At 43.2% G+C, this 19,651-nt stretch overlaps 2 protein-coding genes and 1 long non-coding RNA gene across 10 annotated transcripts in view; 1 reads left to right on the top strand and 2 right to left on the bottom strand.

The window, feature by feature from the left end:
- The window catches only part of LOC144585798 (uncharacterized), a 338,116-nt gene that overhangs the window by 160,966 nt on the left and 157,499 nt on the right, over positions 1-19,651 (top strand). The window lies entirely within an intron of this gene.
- The window catches only part of DISP1 (dispatched RND transporter family member 1), a 116,731-nt gene that overhangs the window by 69,924 nt on the left and 27,156 nt on the right, over positions 1-19,651 (bottom strand). Inside the window, exon 1 of one of the 6 annotated variants that reach the window (XM_072990671.2) lies at positions 3,675-5,269. The exons of 2 other annotated variants lie outside the window; for them this stretch is intronic. Coding sequence is in view for 1 of the 4 variants with exons in the window: in XM_072990650.2 (XP_072846751.2) it covers positions 1,167-1,223 (57 nt within the window). In the remaining 3 variants the exon portion in view is untranslated. 3 more of the 6 variants (XM_072990650.2, XM_020786620.3, XM_020786623.3) reach the window with 3 other exon arrangements.
- Positions 8,837-19,651, bottom strand: part of FAM177B (family with sequence similarity 177 member B) — a 54,013-nt gene continuing 43,198 nt past the window's right edge. The window contains exons 6-8 of one of the 3 annotated variants that reach the window (XM_072990761.2): positions 12,052-12,092; positions 9,539-9,643; positions 8,837-9,095 (exon numbers count right to left, since the gene is read on the bottom strand). In XM_072990761.2, the coding sequence (XP_072846862.2) occupies positions 8,984-9,095; positions 9,539-9,643; positions 12,052-12,092 (258 nt within the window). In that variant the 3' untranslated portion in view covers positions 8,837-8,983. The remainder of the gene's footprint in view (positions 9,096-9,538; positions 9,644-12,051; positions 12,093-19,651) is intronic. The other 2 variants (XM_072990766.2, XM_072990770.2) reach the window with 2 other exon arrangements.

Raw genomic sequence — 19,651 nt, 5'->3', positions numbered from 1 at the left:
AACAGATGAGCTGCAATTCAAACACATAATTGGTTAAATATTTTTATACCTGAATGTTTGCCCATTTGTCAAAGTGGCAAGTATCAAGAATACCACAAGACAGCTGTACCCAATAACTTATCTTGCCACACAAAGAAAATTTCTATAATTCTAGCATGTGAAACCAGTGTATGATAAATATGCTCCACATATCACTGAAGGCAGGCTCCCTAATTTTGGTTTAGCTGTTGAGAAGATGACTTGCTGTGTATGTAGATCTGCAAGTAAATTCAAGATACAGATCAGATGTAAGTTTTGCATCTGTTGCCAGTTTTGCTTCCTTCCCAAACACCTAAATAGATTGCATGCACTGTAAAATCAGATATTTTTAATTACGCGTAGAATCAGAATGAAAAAACACCTAAGAGAGAGGACCTAAGATCATATACTTATCACACAGCCTCAAGTAAGTTTGGAAAGTCCCCCCTTTCTGCCGCAGTTTCTTTCAAAGCCAGCTGTTGTACACAAATCAAGAAAAAAAGCAAACACGTTGTTGCCAAAAGAAAGAGAGCCAAGTTTTAATATTTAAGTTAACTCACCTAATTTGGAAATGCCTCAATTTCCAAAACATAAGGCAGACTATAGATGAACGTTCTAAGGCATTTCTTTGTCCATGAGGGTGTGGGGGTGTCTCTCCTTGTTTAGCAAATAAAGGCAATGCAGCAGACCTTAAAACGCTACCTCGAAATGAACTGAAGAGGAATCGCAGCTAGGTGTATAAACTTTCCTGAAGACTTCAAGGAAAGCACTCCTGGCTCACTGCTCAAAGCAGCAGGAAGAAGGAAAAAAAGGTCTGGCTGAGGCAGTGCGCGGCAATACTGCAGCAAGGAGGCTGGGTGACACGCACATGCAAATTGCTTCAAACCAGCCTTCCTGGAGGTTGGCATTCCAGCTCCTTCCCTCCCTTGCACGGCAGCTGACTTCCCCCCCCCCTTTTATATTTGCAAGGGACAAGAGCTCAATGGTAACAGCTGGTATGGGGAAGACACGGGCTCTACACAAGGCTTTGGAAAAGCAGGATATGTTTTTCCTCATTTTTGTGGGGAAAGGTCCAATTATAATCTAATCCCCTTGTGTTGTTTTTTAAATTAAGCTTCTCACCAGCACAGCCTGGGTCACTAACTCACCTTGTGGGACTGTAACTCCTCAGCTAGCATGCTGACTGGAGATTTTGCGAATAGCATTTCACTAATTTTTCAAAGTTCCAATTATTAGCTTAACAACCTTTTACGTGGCCTTGCCTAAAATGGCAATACCACACCCCCTCATGTCAACGCACACAATGGCAAAAATTGTGACTTTGGCACACGAGACAGTAAAATCTCACAAGCACATCACACTCCTGGCACTAAAAATACAGTAATAGTGAGTTAAATTACTATTTGGTCCCCTTTCATGGTACTCAACATCTGTTCTCTGAAGCAGCTGTCTCATGCCACCTAGTGGTAGGGCTGGTCCTACATACTGAGTGAGTCTGAATAATTCCATTTAGTCACCACTCACAAAATAGGCCTCCATGAAATTGTCTACATTTTAAAAATCATTTCAGCCAGTTGTCTTCACCATCATGTCTCATGGCTGTGAGTTCAAGAAACCAATCAACCTGTTCTCAATCTGTGGCCCCAGAATTTCATCCTGGATGACAAACAGAATCTGTTTAATACTTCAGATAATAAATACTTCAAATTTATATCAGGGCTTTGCAACTTCACCATTTTATTTTCAATCTCTTTCCCAATCATTCCTGTCAGTGAATTTGATTCTTGGTTAATCACCACTAGTGTGAACAATGTAATTTTTTTTTCATCTCAACGTACATGTCTTTACAATTACTTATACTAAGTATCATTTACCCTTCTGCCATTGTGTCACTAAATGTCACTCATCCTTGGCCTCCCACACAGCAGATAGTATGGTGTTAAGAGACTTCTGTGAGATTAGCATACAAGAACACAGCCTTGAGGCACACCTTTAAATTGTTTGTATTTATTCATTTTAAGTCTTTTAACCCTGCTTTCTTTAGCTGAAAAGCCAGTTGCCTGAATGACATAAGAATATTAGTAGTAAGGTAGCTGTTTCCCTCAACAAAAATATATTATGCACAAGGACAGGAGCAACAGGAAAATTCAGAATCTTGTTTTTGCAATTCTTAGTGTAGAAAGATCAAATCTAAGGACATACTATTCTTACAGCGGAGATGGAGACAGTTCAGACAGTCTGATGGAATGGCAACTAGCCAGATAATGGTAGCCAAAGCCAGATTTAAAAAAACTGGAATAGCCCTACTTCACTTCTCCTCCTCCAGAGTTGTGAAACAATAGCTGCTGGGGTTGTGATCATGTGCACCTGACTTCCTTATTTGCTGCATTTATATCCTACCTTTCCTTCAATAAGCTTAAGGTAACCTACTGAGCTTGTCTTCTCCCACAACAATCCTGTGAGGTAGGCTAGGCTAAGAGAATGTGGTTGGCCCAAAGTTACCTATCATGTTTCTTGGCTAAGTGGAGATTTGGAACCAGATCTACAGGGACTGAACTTGGGACCTCCTACAGGCTAAGCCACACTGAACTATGTGTGAATAAGAACTTTTGTATACCCCAAGTCAACCAACAACTTGATTTGGTGATGTCAAATTTGGAAACAAATACCTGTGTACACAATGGATATACCGTTTCCCCAAAAATAAGACCTACCCTGAAAAAAAACCTGACTATGATTTTTCAGGATGCTTGTAATATAAGACCTACCCCCAAAATAAGCTCTAGTTAAGTGAAACCCTGCCCTCGACCATTGTGCAGCAACTAGAAGAAGATGGCATGACTGTATTTGCATAAATGTAGATTGTTGTACATGAAAAAATAAAACATTCCCTGAAAATAAGCCCTAATGTGTTTTTTGGAGCAAAAAATAATATAAGACCTTGTCTTATTTTCGGGGAAACACGGTACAGAGGGCCAGTTTTAATTACAATGCTTCCATGAAAGAGCAAGAAAGCAGGAATCCCAATTACTCAAATGCGCTATTAAAAGAACTACTGTTAACTAACCGATATACTATTTCCTCTAAATTTGCTTTAGAGGAAGCATTTTTGCAAGCATTTTTATTGAAAACTACTGATAAAAAGATATACCTTCATATACATAACAATTAATAAGTAACAGCAGCCTGAATAACAGGTGGTATGAGATGGGGGGCTCGTCAATGGGTTGCCTCTGCCTTGAACTATGCCCATAAATCAAGTCTTTCAAAGGTGGTTCAATAGGTTAGCTTTTTTCAAGTGTGGCCAACATGATATCATGAGTCATCTAATATTTCGAAATAGTCTCTAAGGGCAGTCCTAAGCCAAGCAACCAGGCATCAGTCGGAGGGGCAACGGAGGGTACTTAGTTGGCCACCTCCTGGAAGATGATTGAGTACATCAGAATTGGAAATAGACACACATCTACAACTGCCAACCAAATGTCAAACAGGAAAGCTAGAAATGCAAGCATTCCCAAGTTATGAAAATGTTTTAATTAAAAAAGGGTTAAGACGATATATTTGAAGGCCTTTCATACTGTACTTCCTGATTAAGGGCACAATCCTAACTGGCTAGGCTTGCTTTGCTGAACCGGACTTAGGCCAGCTGAGGCTACCTTGTATTCAAAGCCTTCTCAGCTCAGGAGGGATGGACATCAGCTGGCCTAAGGAGAAAATAGCAGGGGGGGGGAAATTAAAAAACATAAGCAAGGCACAATTGCGGACAAATGACCAATCAGGAGCTGGCAGCCAGCCCAGCCCTAAACTCCACCCAGCAGAACAGCTAGCCAATGAGAGGCTACATCCAGTACAGCAGGTAAGTCCAGCTGCATAATTAAGAGGGAGAGGGTAGTTAAAGGTACAGAGTGCTAATTCCCCCCAAATGCAAGCCCTTTCAGCAGCTGTCAGGAAACCCATTGCAGCATCTGTTTGTGCACTCAGTGGCCAGAAGGCTAAGCAGAGAGAGAGAGAGAGTCTGAGAGAACCACAGCAGGCAGCCAAAGAAGACTTCTGTTTATTGATCAGCAGAAAGAAATGTACACAAAACCCAAAAGATCAGGGTGCCAAGGGCAGCAGCCCACTGAAAACCACCTATCCCCAAATGCTTGAAGGGACACATACATTGCCAGCGTCACCACAGAAAGTCTGAGATGGTACTAGAGGAAGGAAGGGAAAGCAGGTACCCCTCCAAATGAAAAAGGAGCTGCCATGTGGTGGCTAGATGTAAAAAAAAAAAAAGCAGAGTACACAGTGAGCAAGTGATGGGGTGAGAAGCAGGCATGGCAAACCTTCATGCAAGTGTCCTACATGGCAGGAGGACTCAGTTGCCAAAGAAGGAGAGCCAGCTCTAGCAGAAGACTTGCCTGCACATGTCCCATTCATAAACCATGGAAAGGACAGAGGGAGGGCACCATGCCAATCAGGAGCCACACATCCAAAAGCACCAGCAGCAGCAGCTCACAGAGGGTGTGCAGGTGCACAATCTAGCCTAACCCAGTACCCTTCTCCCCAAGGACTCGTGCTGATGGCTGCCAGCCAGGCAACCCCTTCACCTCTGCTCTTGGACACTGCAGTTGTAGAGCCAGGAGCCACTACAGATCCACTGCCAGCTGAGTGCAGCACATCACAAAGGAGGGAGGCCACCTCTGTATACTCCAACAGCATCTTGTCTCTCCCAGTCTTTATTCACGCAGGAGCTGATCAACGCCCTCATGCAATCTCTTAAAGCCCACCTCCACAGTAATGTACAGACACTCCACAGCAGCTGCCATGTGCAGCATCTGCTCTGCTGAGCGCGGTGGCAGCTTCCTGGGAAGAAGCCATTGCATTCCTCCATATCTGGTCCCTTTCCAGTCACCCAGAGGGAAGCCACATCCTGGGGCAACGACTGTGCAGGCTGTAGGCCAGCAGATGGAACACCAGATCATCCTCACCCAATTTCCTGACCCCCTGCAGCTTCTCTGCTGCTGCAATGGGATGCTGCTCCCTTGGGCTGCTGGCTTGTGTTACATTCCCTGCCAAACATCTCTTCATCATTCATCTCAGGTGTCCTTCCCTCAACCCCCTCCTCAGACAACCCACAGCTCTCAGTAGTTGGGCAATGACACAGCAGCACCGCTGCCCAGGCTAACACTCTCAGCGTCAGACCCTTCAGGAAGTCACTGTGCTCGTGGGGAGAAGCACCTCCTGGCTCCAGACCAGTTGACTTGGAGACATTACGGGCTCAGTCAAGCCCTCAGACAAGCCCCAGGCTGGCCAGCTAGATGGATGTCAGGCATAATACCCAATGTATGCAGCATCTCTTCTGTGACAGGAGGCCCTTTTACTTGCAGTGAACCTGGAGGAAAAGACAAGCAATGTCAGTCCCCCAGAAAGTCCCTGGTGGAAGGGAGTGGTGCCTCCATCCCTAGCAGCCCTCCCATCACACCCATAAAATGGATCCATACCCACCATCAGAACTGACATGGATGGCAAACATTGGTGCTTCATGGCTGCCAAAATGCAGAACTGCAACGTGTCCCTTCAGCTGGTGGCACATCCAGGGCAGGTGGTTCCCCCACACGCAATGACATTGTCACTGGCAGGGCAGCCAGGGGGCGTCTGCTGCTGGTTTTCTGCCGCTCTGTCTGCCAGTCACTGAGATGGCTCAGGAAGAGATGCAGACCCCTCCTCACTAGCATCTCTTGCAAGTTCAGGCTGATCTAGAAGAGAAGTACAAATGCAAAGGGAAACAATCGGCACACTTCCAGAAGAAGTGTTCCTCCTCTCCTCACCCAAATAGATACTTACAACCAAGTGAATTGATGTCTGTGCTACAGGGATGATGTCCCCCAAGACACATTCTTCTGGAAGCAATGACTTCTTGGGTCACATGCCAGAATGGATGTACTGTCTGGCTTGTTTTCACAGTTCCGAATATGTTTTGTTCCATCTCTTGCATGCAAGGAAAGATAGAAGCCAAACTCAATGATCTTTTGGGCAACATCAAACCACCTTTTCTTCCTTTCATGTCATCGGCCCAGCCCCAGGCTTTAAATACTAGTTCATGGTCTTGAGTGTCTAGTTCAAACAGTATTGCTTTCTCTTGTGCCTGCCAGTTGGGCTCCCTCTTTTTTGAGGGCTTGACTTACTCAGCTATGGCCTTGTCACAGCTAGCCATTCTGAGTCCCAAAAGCACACACGTGGAAAACAGGCATTGCTGCTGCTGGCAGGTGGCTTCATGCTGCTTGTGATATGTTTTTTAGCAGCATCCATAAACTCTTTGGAAGCATCATCCCCTCTGGGCAAACTCCCCTCCCTGAAAGTCACCTCTCATCCAACAAGCCAAGACCATGCAGGAGGGCAAGAACAGATAAGACGGTCAGGAATTCACAATTTGCTTCTGAAGACAGACTGGACGAAAACGGATTCATAGGAATGCCACCCGCCAACACCAGGAGGTGGATTGCAAGGGTGGATGGGCAGGGGTGGGAGGCATAAATGGGCTGTGAAAATCCTGAATGGGTCCTTAAGGGGCAATCCTGACAGGGCAGTGTAAGGGAATGTACCCTTGTTGCTGATACAGCTCGAATCAGCCAGGCTCTCTCAGAAAAAGGGTATTACAAACCCAAAGACTCCCCACACCCAATTTTTTGTTCCTGCAGGAGAGCAGCATAACATGAATGAGGACAGTCCTGGCATGGCACTCGTCCCACTCCCACCACCACCACTCAAATGCAGGCAGAATTGTACATTGCAATACTGGCTGCATACATCTATGGCCAGCAAAAGTGTCAGTCTCAATGGCAAACCTACAGAATTGTCCCACAGAGCACCAGTCTTACCCTGACACAGAGTGTATTGGGGTCTTCCATCTCAGTGGGATATGCATCCAAGAATTGTGTCTGATGCCTGGCCCACAGCTCCTTGGGGTCACTTCAGTCAAAGTGGAGCATCCCTGTTCTATGGAAGGCCCTACTGGGTCTGCATTACTTGAGCACTGTAGACTTCCCGTGGGATGTGGGCAGGTCCCACAGTGTGTCACAGTCCTCCACCAGCAGGGCTCAGTGATTTCTTGGATCCCATGGTTCACCACTGCCAGCGGTTTATCCAATTCCCCATTACCAAGGAAGAGTTGGCAGTGACCAAGGCCTTTAATGTGATTGCACATCACTTGTCGCGTTGATGGAACTTTTGTGAGCATACCTGCTCCTCCTGGCAGGGCCTGTGTGTGTCGCAACAGACATCACCAGTATCCCATCAATGTGATGGTCACCTGCAATGCCCAAGGAGTCTTCACCTATATGAATGGCACTATGCCAGGATTGGTTCACAATGCACAGGTGTTAGGGCATCAAGTCTGCTTTGCTGGAGAGCTGGCCTGCTGGCTGTGGCTGGTTACGTTCAGCATGTGGTGAATGGGGGGAGATAGGAATGACCATTATTAATGCCGAGCCATGTTTTCTCTTTCCAGGTCATCAAGGCTATCCTATGCAGCCCGTCCTGCTGACATTGTACCCTGAGGACCTTCCTGGATGCATCAGCTGCTATAATGAAGCACATTAAAAAAAAACAGGATGGCGACAGAGTCCTTTAGGATCTTGAAAATGCTTTTCCATTGTAGGCAGAACATGGGGGGGGGGCACCTTCTCTGCAGAAAAGAAAATGTGTCAAAAGTGGCGCTAGTGAGTGCCATGCAACATACCTGGGCCCTGAAGTGTAATATCCCCCTAGATGCTGGGGCTGTTATCAGCCACAAACCCTGCATGTGCAATTTGAATGTGAGGGAGAAGCATCCCTGGGCCAGGATCCTCGAGAGGTACAGTTGCAGGGTGTGGCCCATACATATTTTGGACTATGAGGGACAGCAAGCTGGTGCATGACCATGGCCAGCCTCGCCCTCTCCCCAATTTCTTGGGAGCTGGAGAGCTGTTATCCACAGATCCAAATATCTGCATATGACACCGGATTGCTCCTTGCCACCTCTCTGCATGTGATGCCACCCTCCTTTTGCGAGATGGCCTCGCATTATTCCCTTTCCCCTCTCCCCCAATTCATGATTACAGGCAAGGTTAGTGACTAGAACTGTGCAGAGTTGTACTTCAGGAAATAATTCCTGTGCTTTCCCAGGATTGTATAGGCTGCAGTCCATTTGACACAACTCTACTTTACAGTTCAAGGCCTGGCCCGTTCACTGTCTATATTCCCGCTCTCTTTCCTAGTTGGGTAACATTCAGGGTTTGCACTTGAGCTCTCCCTTCCCTTCTTGCTCATGACTGGGCGGCCAGCCTGGGTCCCTCCCACCCCATCAGCTTTGTGGCTCAGGATAGGGGGGCAGCTTTTATCCATTTCACTATCAACCTGTCCATCTCCTGACTGGAGGATCAGCTCAAATTCCTCCCACTGTCAATTCACCTAACCCTAACCCTCAGCCTCATGATTGGGGGGGGGGGGTCAGCGTGAATTCATCCCAGCCACACCCCTGCCTCCTGGCTCATGATTTGGGGGGGGGGGGGGACAGCTTATATCCATCCCGTTCTCATCCCAGGCCCCTCAGTCTCCTGACAGGACAGCCACCAAAGCCTCCTCCCATTGCCAACCCATTTCCCCAGCCCATGATTGGATAGCAAAGCCTTCTTCATTTGTCTTCACACTCCGCCCCCATTTGAAGGCAAGCCATGCATTCCTTCCCATCATTATGAATGAAAATGAGATTTGTAAACTACCCCCCTTTTTGTGCAACATACAGTACATCCCTATGAGAATGTGCTTGTGTAATAACAAGAATGAACAAACTTGATTCAGTTGTTGTAAATAGTATTTATTGAGCAGGTTCAGAGGGACCACAATTCTTGGATGCTTTGAAAATAGCATTGGTATCTCCCCTCATGAGCTCCCTTGTATCTTAGAAAATGAACAGACAGCTGGGATATGTGTACAGGTTGTGCTACACCTGATGCATAGCTATCTGGACCGGCCAAGTGCAAGGCTCAGGCAGATCTTTCGCTGCAGTCACACATGGTTGAGTGGTTTGGGAGCTCCACCAGTAGCACATCTGCCTGTGGAAATAAGGAAAGGATGGGAGAAGGGAAAACGGCAAGGCACTAGCAGAGCATGGAAGGGAGAGGACACAGGTGGGAATGGGTCTTTGATTTCCAGCCCAACTGTTTGCACTCTACTTGGTAACCAAGCACAGTGTTGGGAAGGAAGTACAAGACTTTTTTGTTGCTAGAGAGAAACCAGCATGCCATGAGAAAGGCAAAGGGAAGATGTGACTTAACGCATGCACCCTTCCAGCCACTCTGCCCAGTGGGAGTCTACTTACCCGGCAAGGGGGCTGCTGTTTCTTGCCCTGCTTACCTGTGAATATGTTTGTGTCCAGCTGCTGGGAATGAGAAGTTTAAAATACAGTCCACAGCCTTTGCAGACATAAGTGAGGAGCCCAGAGACGTGTCTCAAACAATAACACTGCCGTTTCATGGCTTGATTCCCCTTCACTTACCAGGATGTGCTGTTGGGAGCCAGAAGCCCCAGGTTTCTGGGTGTTTGTTGCTGGCAGCTGCACTGATGGAAAGCTCCACCTGTTAGGACACTAGGCAGAGAAATGCTAGAGAGGAGAACGTATCTCCTTTGGGGTGTTTTTTGTGCTAAATCCATACTTTTGTGCTCAGTGTTCTGTGGTGCAAAGTGCCATTTCCCATGCAACGTGTGTGTGCTGTGGAGCCAGAGAGGAAGAGAGTGCCCTATGACACATGTGCTGTCATCTGAGTGAAGGCTTCCCAGGACGGTGTGTGTGTGTGTGTTGTATACTGGTGGTGGTGTGCTCTGATTGACTGGGAGTTGTGCTGTATCCGAACGCCAGCTGAGTGTGTCTTCCTGAGAAGTGGGAGGATTGGGGCCTTAATTATTTTGGGAGTTCCCATTGGGATCCAGGCGCTGGAAATTACTTAGGACTACTATTTTCCCAGCATAATTTTTGCCAGCATAAAGAGTGCAAAGTTTGAGCTGAGCAGGGTTTGGATGTGGTGAAAGTCAGCTCCTCCCCTTCCACTCCCCTTTTTGGCCCTTCTGACAGCTGATCTTATGCTGGCACAGAGTTGTGCTAGCAGATGTGACATCAGCCAGCACAGGGGCTAGGCCGGCAGAAAGGACTTATGCCCATTCCAAACCCACCACAGTCAGCCTATCCTGGAGTCTGGATTACATCCTAATACAGCCAATCTCTTTCCACCCTGACAGGCAAGGTTAATGGGAGGGAGGGAGAGATTCTATCCTTCAGCAGTACACTTGTTATATTGAACACATTGACCACCTACAGGCTCCACTATGGAGCACAATCTCTTGCAAGGGAGTTTGGTTGTTTAGCTATAGTGGTGCCTCGCTTAGCGATGTTAATTGGTTCAAAAAAAAAACATCGCTATGGGAAAACATCGCTAAGCGAAACACCATTTCCCATAGGAATGCACTGAAAACCGGATAATCCGTTCCAATGGGAACGGATTACCGTCCTTAAGCGAAAATCGCCATAGGAAACATCGCTAAGCGAAACGCAGTTCCCCCATTGGAATGCATTGAATAGGTTTCAATGCATTTCAATGATTTTGACAGGTCCGTTTCCGCTATTTTTAAAGTGTCTTAAAATGTTCAAAACTGTTTTAAATGCTCGGGATCGTTGGTGCACCTTGTAAAAGCTTTGCAAACTTAATTTGGCTTTGTTCTGAGTCTTTGTTAATTTTTGGTGAATTTTCCCCCCATTGGAATGCATTGAACTGTAGGTTTGCTGTCAAATCTACAGTTCAATGCATTCCAATGGGGGGGGGGGATTCACCAAAAATTAACGAACACTCAGAACAAAGCCAAATTAAGTTTGCAAAGGTTTTACAAGGTGCACTAACGATCCCAAGCATTTAAAACAGTTTTTGAACATTTTAAGACACACTTAAAATAGCAAAAACGGACATCGCTAAGCAAAACAGGGGGACCTAAACTGTCATCGCTAAGTGATGCAAGGTCCCGAACATCGCCATGCGAAATTTCCCCATAGGAAACATCGCTAAACGGAGCGCAAAATCGCTCAAAAAAACTCATCGCTAAGCGAATACATCATTAAACGAGGCAATTGCTAAGCGAGGCACCACTGTATTCATTTTGAGCCTCTGGACAGATGCCTAAAGACTAAAGCACCTCCTGAGAATACAAAACTAGCAGAAATGTATAGGACAGATAGTCAATTCAGCATTGTGCTGGATCTTAGCCAACAGGCAAAGTGAGATGTAGATAAATTCACGAAAATAAGAACAGGAACTTGGGCATCTTGGAAAAACTGGCAGATGGGCAATGGAAGAGGACAGAGATGCAATTCTTTATGTATGTTCTTGAATCTGGAAGGAACTCTACACACACCTGGGAAGTTTCAATCAAACCTCAAAGTCTGTTCAACAGATTGGTCTCTGTCAAATTCTATATATCAGCTGATTGTAAGCAAGGAATGTGTAGCTTTGGTGGATTCTTGTCCCATGCACCTTACCCTGCTCGCAACATGCAGTTCCGTGGCTTAGTATGAGATACAACAGGTGACCAATGACAGCTTTATTAGCATTGACAGGTAGCCTAAGCACACTCAAAAATTCCCCAAAACCCAACAATAAAAAAGAGGGTGGTGTGAACCTTAACAGTTTGTGATCTGTATCACCATCTGCTCCTGACCTTGTTTTGGCAGAGAAGATACAGCTTTCCCATCTTCTACTTCTAATTATGTAGTCAATTTGATTTTGATAAGAGTTCTGTGAAGCCAGCAATCTGTTTATCAAAACTAGATGCTTCCAGCAGCCAGACAACTGTACACATGGATCTCACCAGATAGCCAATATAGAAAGAAGAAGAAAAAAGCAAAGCAAAGCATGCTGCTTATATATCGTCCCCACAGCACTTAAAGCACTGTCTGGGCAGTTTACAATGGAATTATGCAAGCCACACATTGTCCTGCCCAGCAAGCTGGGTACTCAATTTACTTACCTCAGGAGGATGGAAAGCTGAGTGAACCTCGAGTTGGCTACCTAGGATTGAATCCAGGTTGTGAGCAGAGTTTTGGCTGCAGTAAAGCAGTTTAACCACTGTGCCTCAAGGCTCCTATGGCCAAAATCCTGCTACTTAGTACAGTAAATTGCACTAGAGTAGGCTCACTGAATCAATGGGGATTTAATGAATTGATTCTTCTGTAAATTCCATTGATTGAAATGGGCTTACTCTAACTGCAACTTACTTTAGGACCATTTTAAAACTTAACTTATAGAGAAGTTGACTCATCAAACCCTCATTGATTCAATGGGCCCACTGTAATGCAATCTATTACACTAATAACAGGATTTTGGCTAACAAAAGAAAAGTAGAAAAGGGTACAAGATACCAGCAACATTATAAGAGTGTGCCTTGATCAAAACCTTTCATATTTGATGAAAACATGACAGTTTTAATAGCTGTATGAGCCTGACTTTCTAAACTGCAGTTTCAAACATGCCTGTTTGTAACTTCGAGTACGCTGCTTGAGCCTACAAACATGCAGGATAATAAATGACTAACACTGGAGTGCAGCTGTACTAACATTTATGCAAAGCTACATACTCATATGAATTCCATTATCCAGATGCTGCCCTTCCATTATGAATTACAACTATCAGGAAACCTACTCAGACAAGCACACACAAACACTTCAGGCTGGGCTATTTTTACAAGCAGCCAAGGAAAGAGATGATATAAGAATCCATCATCATAATTATGATAAATGATGCAAATAGCCACACACAACGTATCATAAATTGTGCAAAGTAGGTATATTAATAAATCCTTCCACATTACTGTTAATTACGTAGTACTATTGCCTATGAAACACCATAGAAGTCACCACCTGCCTCCTGATGGCCAGTTTTATTAGAAATAATGCTGGGAAATTAATTGTCCATTCTAGCTGGAGAGAAGGATCGCTACCACAGTGGAGCTAGTACTTAATCCCAGTCCAACCATTAGGTAGAATGGCACAGCTATTGCAAGCAGCAGATTTTTGAGCATTACAAAAGAACAACAGATCCTAAGTAACTCAGTCCAATCTGTTATCACTTTTTGTATCTGGGGAATACGTACTGTCAAAGAGAGGGAGACGTACTAGGATTTTCTACCACATGCGCAAATATAACTCAGCTGGCTTCATGCAGTATCTGCCTTCACGTGAGAGGGAGGGACTGCCATTTCTTCTGTTTTAGGTAGCAACATTTCTTGGTTCCACCCTGTTAATTGTTATTGACATTTATTCCCAAATCTCAGCTCTAGCAAATTCTGAAAGTGACAGCCATTTTAAAAGTCACTGGGAAAAAAAGAGGTCATGGAAAGTCCTGAAGCTTTGAAGAACCACTAGGAAGAGAAAAGATTACATCTGATTGTACGAAAAAGGATCACTCTGCTGGGAGCGATCTCCCTATAAGCGACCCTTCCATTTGTTGTCTCTTTCATCTCCAGTCCCCCTCCAAAAGAGTAGCCTTACTGCTGGACCAAAAAGGTCCAGTTTAAGCTGGAATTGGGTTGAGCTGGAGCATTATTGCTCTTACATCATGTGAACACTGAAAAGTAGCTTGTACAAGCAGTCTGAAACAAAAGCTATATGCCCATGTGATCACACACAAGACAAAAACCAAAACTAAAAAAGGTTCAAGAAAACCATTACCATCTCTGTACAGAGATCTAAAATTAGTCTGTGCTGGGTTTTTCTACAAATAAAAAGAATAGGAGGCTATGAGTGTTCACAACAGGAACAACTTAAGCAATGTATATAGCTCTTATAAATGTTTCTTTTATTGAATGAACAGATTTAGCTTCGACCTGGGAGGCTGATGCGTGAGAATTACAACGCCAAAGGCTGTAATAGCTGCCTTTATACAGCACCTACACTGCTTCCTGCTTAGGGAAATGAAATAAGCACTAAGCTGGGTGTTTTTTCTTTCATTCCATACAAAAGAGGGCCAAGTGGTTTGAGTAAACTGAAGCTGCAATAGCTCATACAGAAGGTCTCATCTCATCTGAGCTTCACTGACACACTAATGAGGCTTGAAACAGGCAAGGCAAGAGGTGAAAAATGTTATTTGAGCACAAATTTAAATGTTTATTCACTAGGCTGCTTAGTTTTGAGAGCACTGCCCAAACACAGCTCTTCCAATGGGGAGACAATGCTTTTTAGCTGTCTCTTGGCAAAAGGCTGGCAGCCTGGGAATTTCTTCTGCCTGCAGATAAATCCCTGGCTGGGTTTTAGAGATCTAACATTCGATGCTTTCAGAAGCATGTGTCAAATTTCAATAGGACACTCTTGAAAAGTTTATGGGAAATGAAAAGCTGTTAGCTGCAATTATTAGAGGGCAACTATTAATACACATATTATTTCAAAATAGTGTGTAAATATAACCATGTTCCTTTAAAAAAGTTATTTTACTGATTAAGCATCAATTATCTCACAGAAACAAGTGATATGAATCTCTAACTATTCATAAATGTGTGTTTAAACTTATTTACAAATCTGTGACTTCAGTTTCTTAATTATATTAAATATTTAGTTAACCAAAATAATGTATTCAAAACAAAATAGGGAAATGTCAATTTTTAATGAGCAATATTGGGAACTTCCCACCACCACCACCTGTGGAAAGCAACAGAAGTAAAAAGAACCCTCTAGCACCCTTATCAAGTCAACAGGCAGACTCCTTGCTCCTACAGTAGGGTTTCCTAACCTGGGTCCCCAGAGGTACTTGCATTATAATTCCCAGGAATCCTGGCCAGCACAGCTAGTGAGGAAGGCTTCTGGATGTTTTAGTCTAAGAACATCTGGAGACCCAAAATTGGGAACCACTACTGTACGTGACCCCATGGACCTAGCATGCTCTGGTCCATGGGGTCATGAAGAGTCGGACAAGACTAAACAACAACAACAACTGTACTTTTGTTTATTCAACAAAGGCAGCCTAATTTATAATTAAAATTACGAACAGCTAAGTATATTTATTATGTTAATTTTTGAACTCAATTATTAGTCCAAACTAGAGCAAACTCACTGAATGAGTGGAACTTGGTAAGTCAGAACTTATGTGAGTTCTACTGATTCGATAGTCTGTATTGAATTGGGACTGTAAAATAGATTTAGCCCAATATTTCTACTATATAAATATAGCAATTGGACCACATACACCAAAGCCATAATCCAGTCACATTCTGCCCACCTGGTCTGGTGGTATGCTGTGTTACCCCTGCAAAGTGGTTATGAATGACCTCTTGCAGGAAGGTATGCACATCCAACAGTGCGGTCAAGAATCTGACTGGTTGCCCCGTCTCCCAAATTTTTGACTGGATTAAAAGCAATATGAAGATACCTCTTGCTTAGAGGTAACTTTACATAAGATGTGATGTACTTCTCACTAGTACATTTATATGTAGCTACACAGTTGGAGGGCTGGCTGGATAGCTCAGTGATTTAGGTATTTGGCTGTGGAGCAAGAGGTGGGGAGTTGAATTTCCCACTGTGCCTCCCGTAATAAGAGCCAGCCTGTGTAGCCATGAGCAAGCTGCATTATCCCAAGGCAACCCCCCCAAAAGGGAATGCTAAACCACTTCTGTGTATTCTGTACCTTGAAAACCATGCAGAAGGTCACCATAAGTTGGAACTGACTTAACGGCACACAATTCATACATATGTAGTTGGAGAAGGTGGGTGTTGTATTTTTTAATGGAAGATTTTAACTTCTTTTTGCATTTTTAAATGGCTTTTAAATCATGTTAATTTTGTGTTTGTTTTCATATGGTAATTTATTTTATAGTACTTTAAATACTGCAAGTTATTGTGAGTTCTTGTAACTGCATCTATTCTTAAATTCATGTTGTAAGCTATTTTAGATGCCGCTAGAGGGAATATCCAGCATGATGTAGTGGATACAGTGGTGGACTACGACTCCGGAGACCTGGGTTCAAATAACCACCCAGCTATGGAAACTCACTGGGGATGTGGAACTGGAAAAAACACTACAGTACTTACCTTGAAGGCCCTATTAGGTCTGTTATAAGTTGGTTTCAACCTGATGCCATATAACAATAACAACAAGAAGAAAAGGTGGAATATAAATTATACAAAGAATAAATATTTTTAAGTTTTCAAAAAGTACATTTGGTGTCACACTGGTGACGTTGAAGATGTCAGACAAAATAATTTGCATCTGTCTCTGCATGCTGAGCTTTTACTATCAACTATTTCAATGACAGTTTCAGCGTGCCTTCTTCTGTTTCACAGAAATACTCCAGAAGGTGACAACTACTGCATCCCGTATTGCCCTAAGCTAATTCTAATGGACTGAGGAAGTAAACCCTGCATATTAGCTATTCAACCAACTCTTCATCAAATGCAGAATGACCGTGCATGTACCCCAAGTGTCAAATGGCTACTCCCTGATAGCCAGCCAAATGGTCCTTTCTTAGTTTGCCACAAGCAAACAACGTAGAACTGCCCTGGGCAATGCGTGGCTTTCCAAAGTGCTGAAAGACTGCAACTCCGTTCACCTCTCACTTCTGACTGTAATGGCTAGGTCTGATGGGTGTTGCAGTCCAACAAGGTCTGGAGAGCTATATATTGACCACCCCTGCTCTAGAGAGAATTGAAAACACTTCCCATCTGTCTGTCAAAATTGGTATGTGTGCGCTGGTACAACAATTACCCTAGAATTACTCAAAACCTTGGAAATACAATAATATGTAACAGGATTTATACCAGTATCCTGCCCAGTTTCATGATTCTGGACAGAAAACTGAGAAGCAAAAGGTATCTTTAGATATAATATCTGATTTATAGTGAGAGCCTTAAAGTCTTTAGAGCTTAGAAAAAGCTTATATTGCCTTCAAAGCACAAAACCTACTAAACCCTGTTTAAACACACTGCACACGCACCCATACCTTTCAACATGGATAAAAAAAAGAGAAATCCTCCCTTGGGGATAAAAGGGGCCTAGCTCATAATTTTTGGATTAAACTCTGTACTGGTAGCTAAGGAATGGAATTATTAGTGACAGGTTCACTGAATTACTTTTTTAGAGGTCAGTAGAGTTTCCTGAAAATCTAAAACTGCCACTGTAAATTTAACTAATGACAAATGATTTTATAAGCTGCTAGAAGCAGATGTAAACAGGATAAAAAGTGCTACAAACACTGTCTTGGACTCTGCATGTTACTTGTAAAGACAACGTTCTCTCTGCAGCCATGACGGAGACATAAAAATGGTCATGCTTCAATGTAAAAGCTTGATACACGGCTTTCATAGATGTGCTAAAGTATGTATCAATTCAGACACACATTGGAATAGGAAACAAGACTATTACATGTAATACTTTTGTGTTTAGGCAGGTGATTATTTTATGAGTTTTATTTTATCTAATGCTTCATCTATTGCATTCAGTATTAGGTCATATTATTAACACTATTTTTGAATTTTATTACATTTTATTATTAGCTTTCATTGCTCTTAACTTGAATTCCATGTAAGCATCTGAAATATGGGATTTACGTTCTCTAGAAATAAAATACAGAATGTCGACACTGATCCTGCCCACCAATAAATATAAGACCATCCATCTTAACGTGAAAGGTATCCAAAAGCCAACTCGAGGTGCACTGTGAAGGAGCAGTCAGTACGGCTTGCAACGCCCGTACACACAGTTGCCTGGGTGTAAGTGCCACTGTACCTAATGGGGCTTACTTCTGAGAAGTCAGACAAATGCTTGCTCAGTCAACAGTTTTTTCAACAGGAAGAAGTACCTATTTCAAAAGAACCCATACAGGATGATTTCTCCCCTGAGCCTTGCCTGGGTATTAAGACAAGAAGACCCAAATTATCAAATGCACTATTAATATTAAAATAAGTAAGTATCTGTTTGAGTTCCTTGACCTTAATGAAAATGAGTTAGTAGGAACTCAGTAAGTTTGATTTCACTGGCTATAAATAAAAAGTAACAACAAGCCAAATATAAGACAGAATATATTTGCTAGTAAGCTTCACATTTTCCTTTAGCAAGAACGCCCACCCCCGTCTCCAAAATACACTTATTAAAGTGTCATCAGGACTAATCTCAAGGCTGAGTCATGTAAGGCTTTTTTGTATGTCCAGCCCAGCAGTAAAAACAACATATGCAAGGCACATTACGTCATTCTTTAAAATGTAAGCGTTTTTGAAAAGCATTCCCAACATTCAAGAAGCCAATGAATACAGTGTTTTGAACTGCCCCACCCCTCTAAAAGCTACACTTTCCCAGAAAGCTCAGAGGGTCTAAATAATAATTGTGTGCTATCAAGACAACTTTGACTTACAGTGATTTGTTTCAGGGTTTTCTGGGTAGAGAGAACTCAGAAGTGGTTTGCCATTCTGGGGGGCAATCCTGGGACTGTGCAATGTGCCCAAAGTCACACAAGCTGGCTCTCCTGGGATGCACAGTGGCGAAACAAACTCCCAACCTTTGGCTCCACAGCCAGATACCTAAACCACTGAGTTCTCCAGCCAGCTTTGGAGGGTCTTACTGCATCACCGTTTTTCTCACAGTGCAGCACAGAAAATTATGCACAATACACAGAGAATGCCAACAACACTTTCTCCATTCATCACCAGATGTTAAGGAGGACCAGAAACAAAAGCACTTAAAGGATGGCAAAGCATGCCCCAGGTCTCTGCTGCTAAAGGTACCAAATCTTTCAGGGTAAGAAATAACTTCAGTTTCATTCATTTGTGTAAGAAAGCTGAGGTTACAGAAGGTTACACAATATACAACATTCCCATGGACCATCCTTTCAGGTTCCTTGTTTAATACTTTAGCAGAGCCTCCCCACATATAGGTCCCTCCACATGCACTGGAATACAGTTCCCATCCTCCCCAGTCAGCAACATTTGTTAACAGGTTTTAAGCTGTAGAGCAGGGAGCAATTCCTAGACCTGACTAGAGTAGACCCATTATGCTAATTCCTCAGCAGATTCAATAGCTCTACACTAGTTGCCACAATCACTTTGATTTTTTTAGGGTTTTACATTTATATCAGAGCAGGTCACATGGCCTATTAAGTGTCCAAGGTACATTTGCAGACATTAATTTTCCTCTTGTGTTGGATATATTATTTAAATCTTGAGCCCTGAATTCTTTAATAGACAGTTGCCTATTAAATTTATTATATTTTATTGAAGTATTTTTGCATTCCACCAATTTATGCCAGCTCTACTTCAGGAGCCTGGGTTTCTTGCCTCAGACTACATGTGCCTACCCCACCCCCGTTTTAGACGCTGGAGTCTTTGATCAGGTCTTACAGGTTTAGGTTTTTTTTACATTACAACAGTTATGTTTAATGATATTACTGTGAAATGTATTTTTGTGAAGTGGTGCAAGGTTTCCGACCAGTTTTGAAAAGCTGTTCATTTTAAACTGTATGTTTTTGCTACACGTCATCTAGATTTCTAGGATTTAGTAAAGAAAAACTGGGATACAAACATTTCATATTTATTTAATCTAGAACAACTAACTTAGAACAAATCAATTACAAACAAAATTATTTCATATAATAC

This window comes from Pogona vitticeps, chromosome 1, assembly GCF_051106095.1.
Source record: "Pogona vitticeps strain Pit_001003342236 chromosome 1, PviZW2.1, whole genome shotgun sequence".
NCBI classification, from domain to species: domain Eukaryota; kingdom Metazoa; phylum Chordata; class Lepidosauria; order Squamata; family Agamidae; genus Pogona; species Pogona vitticeps.
This window is presented reverse-complemented; position numbering and strand designations above follow the sequence as displayed.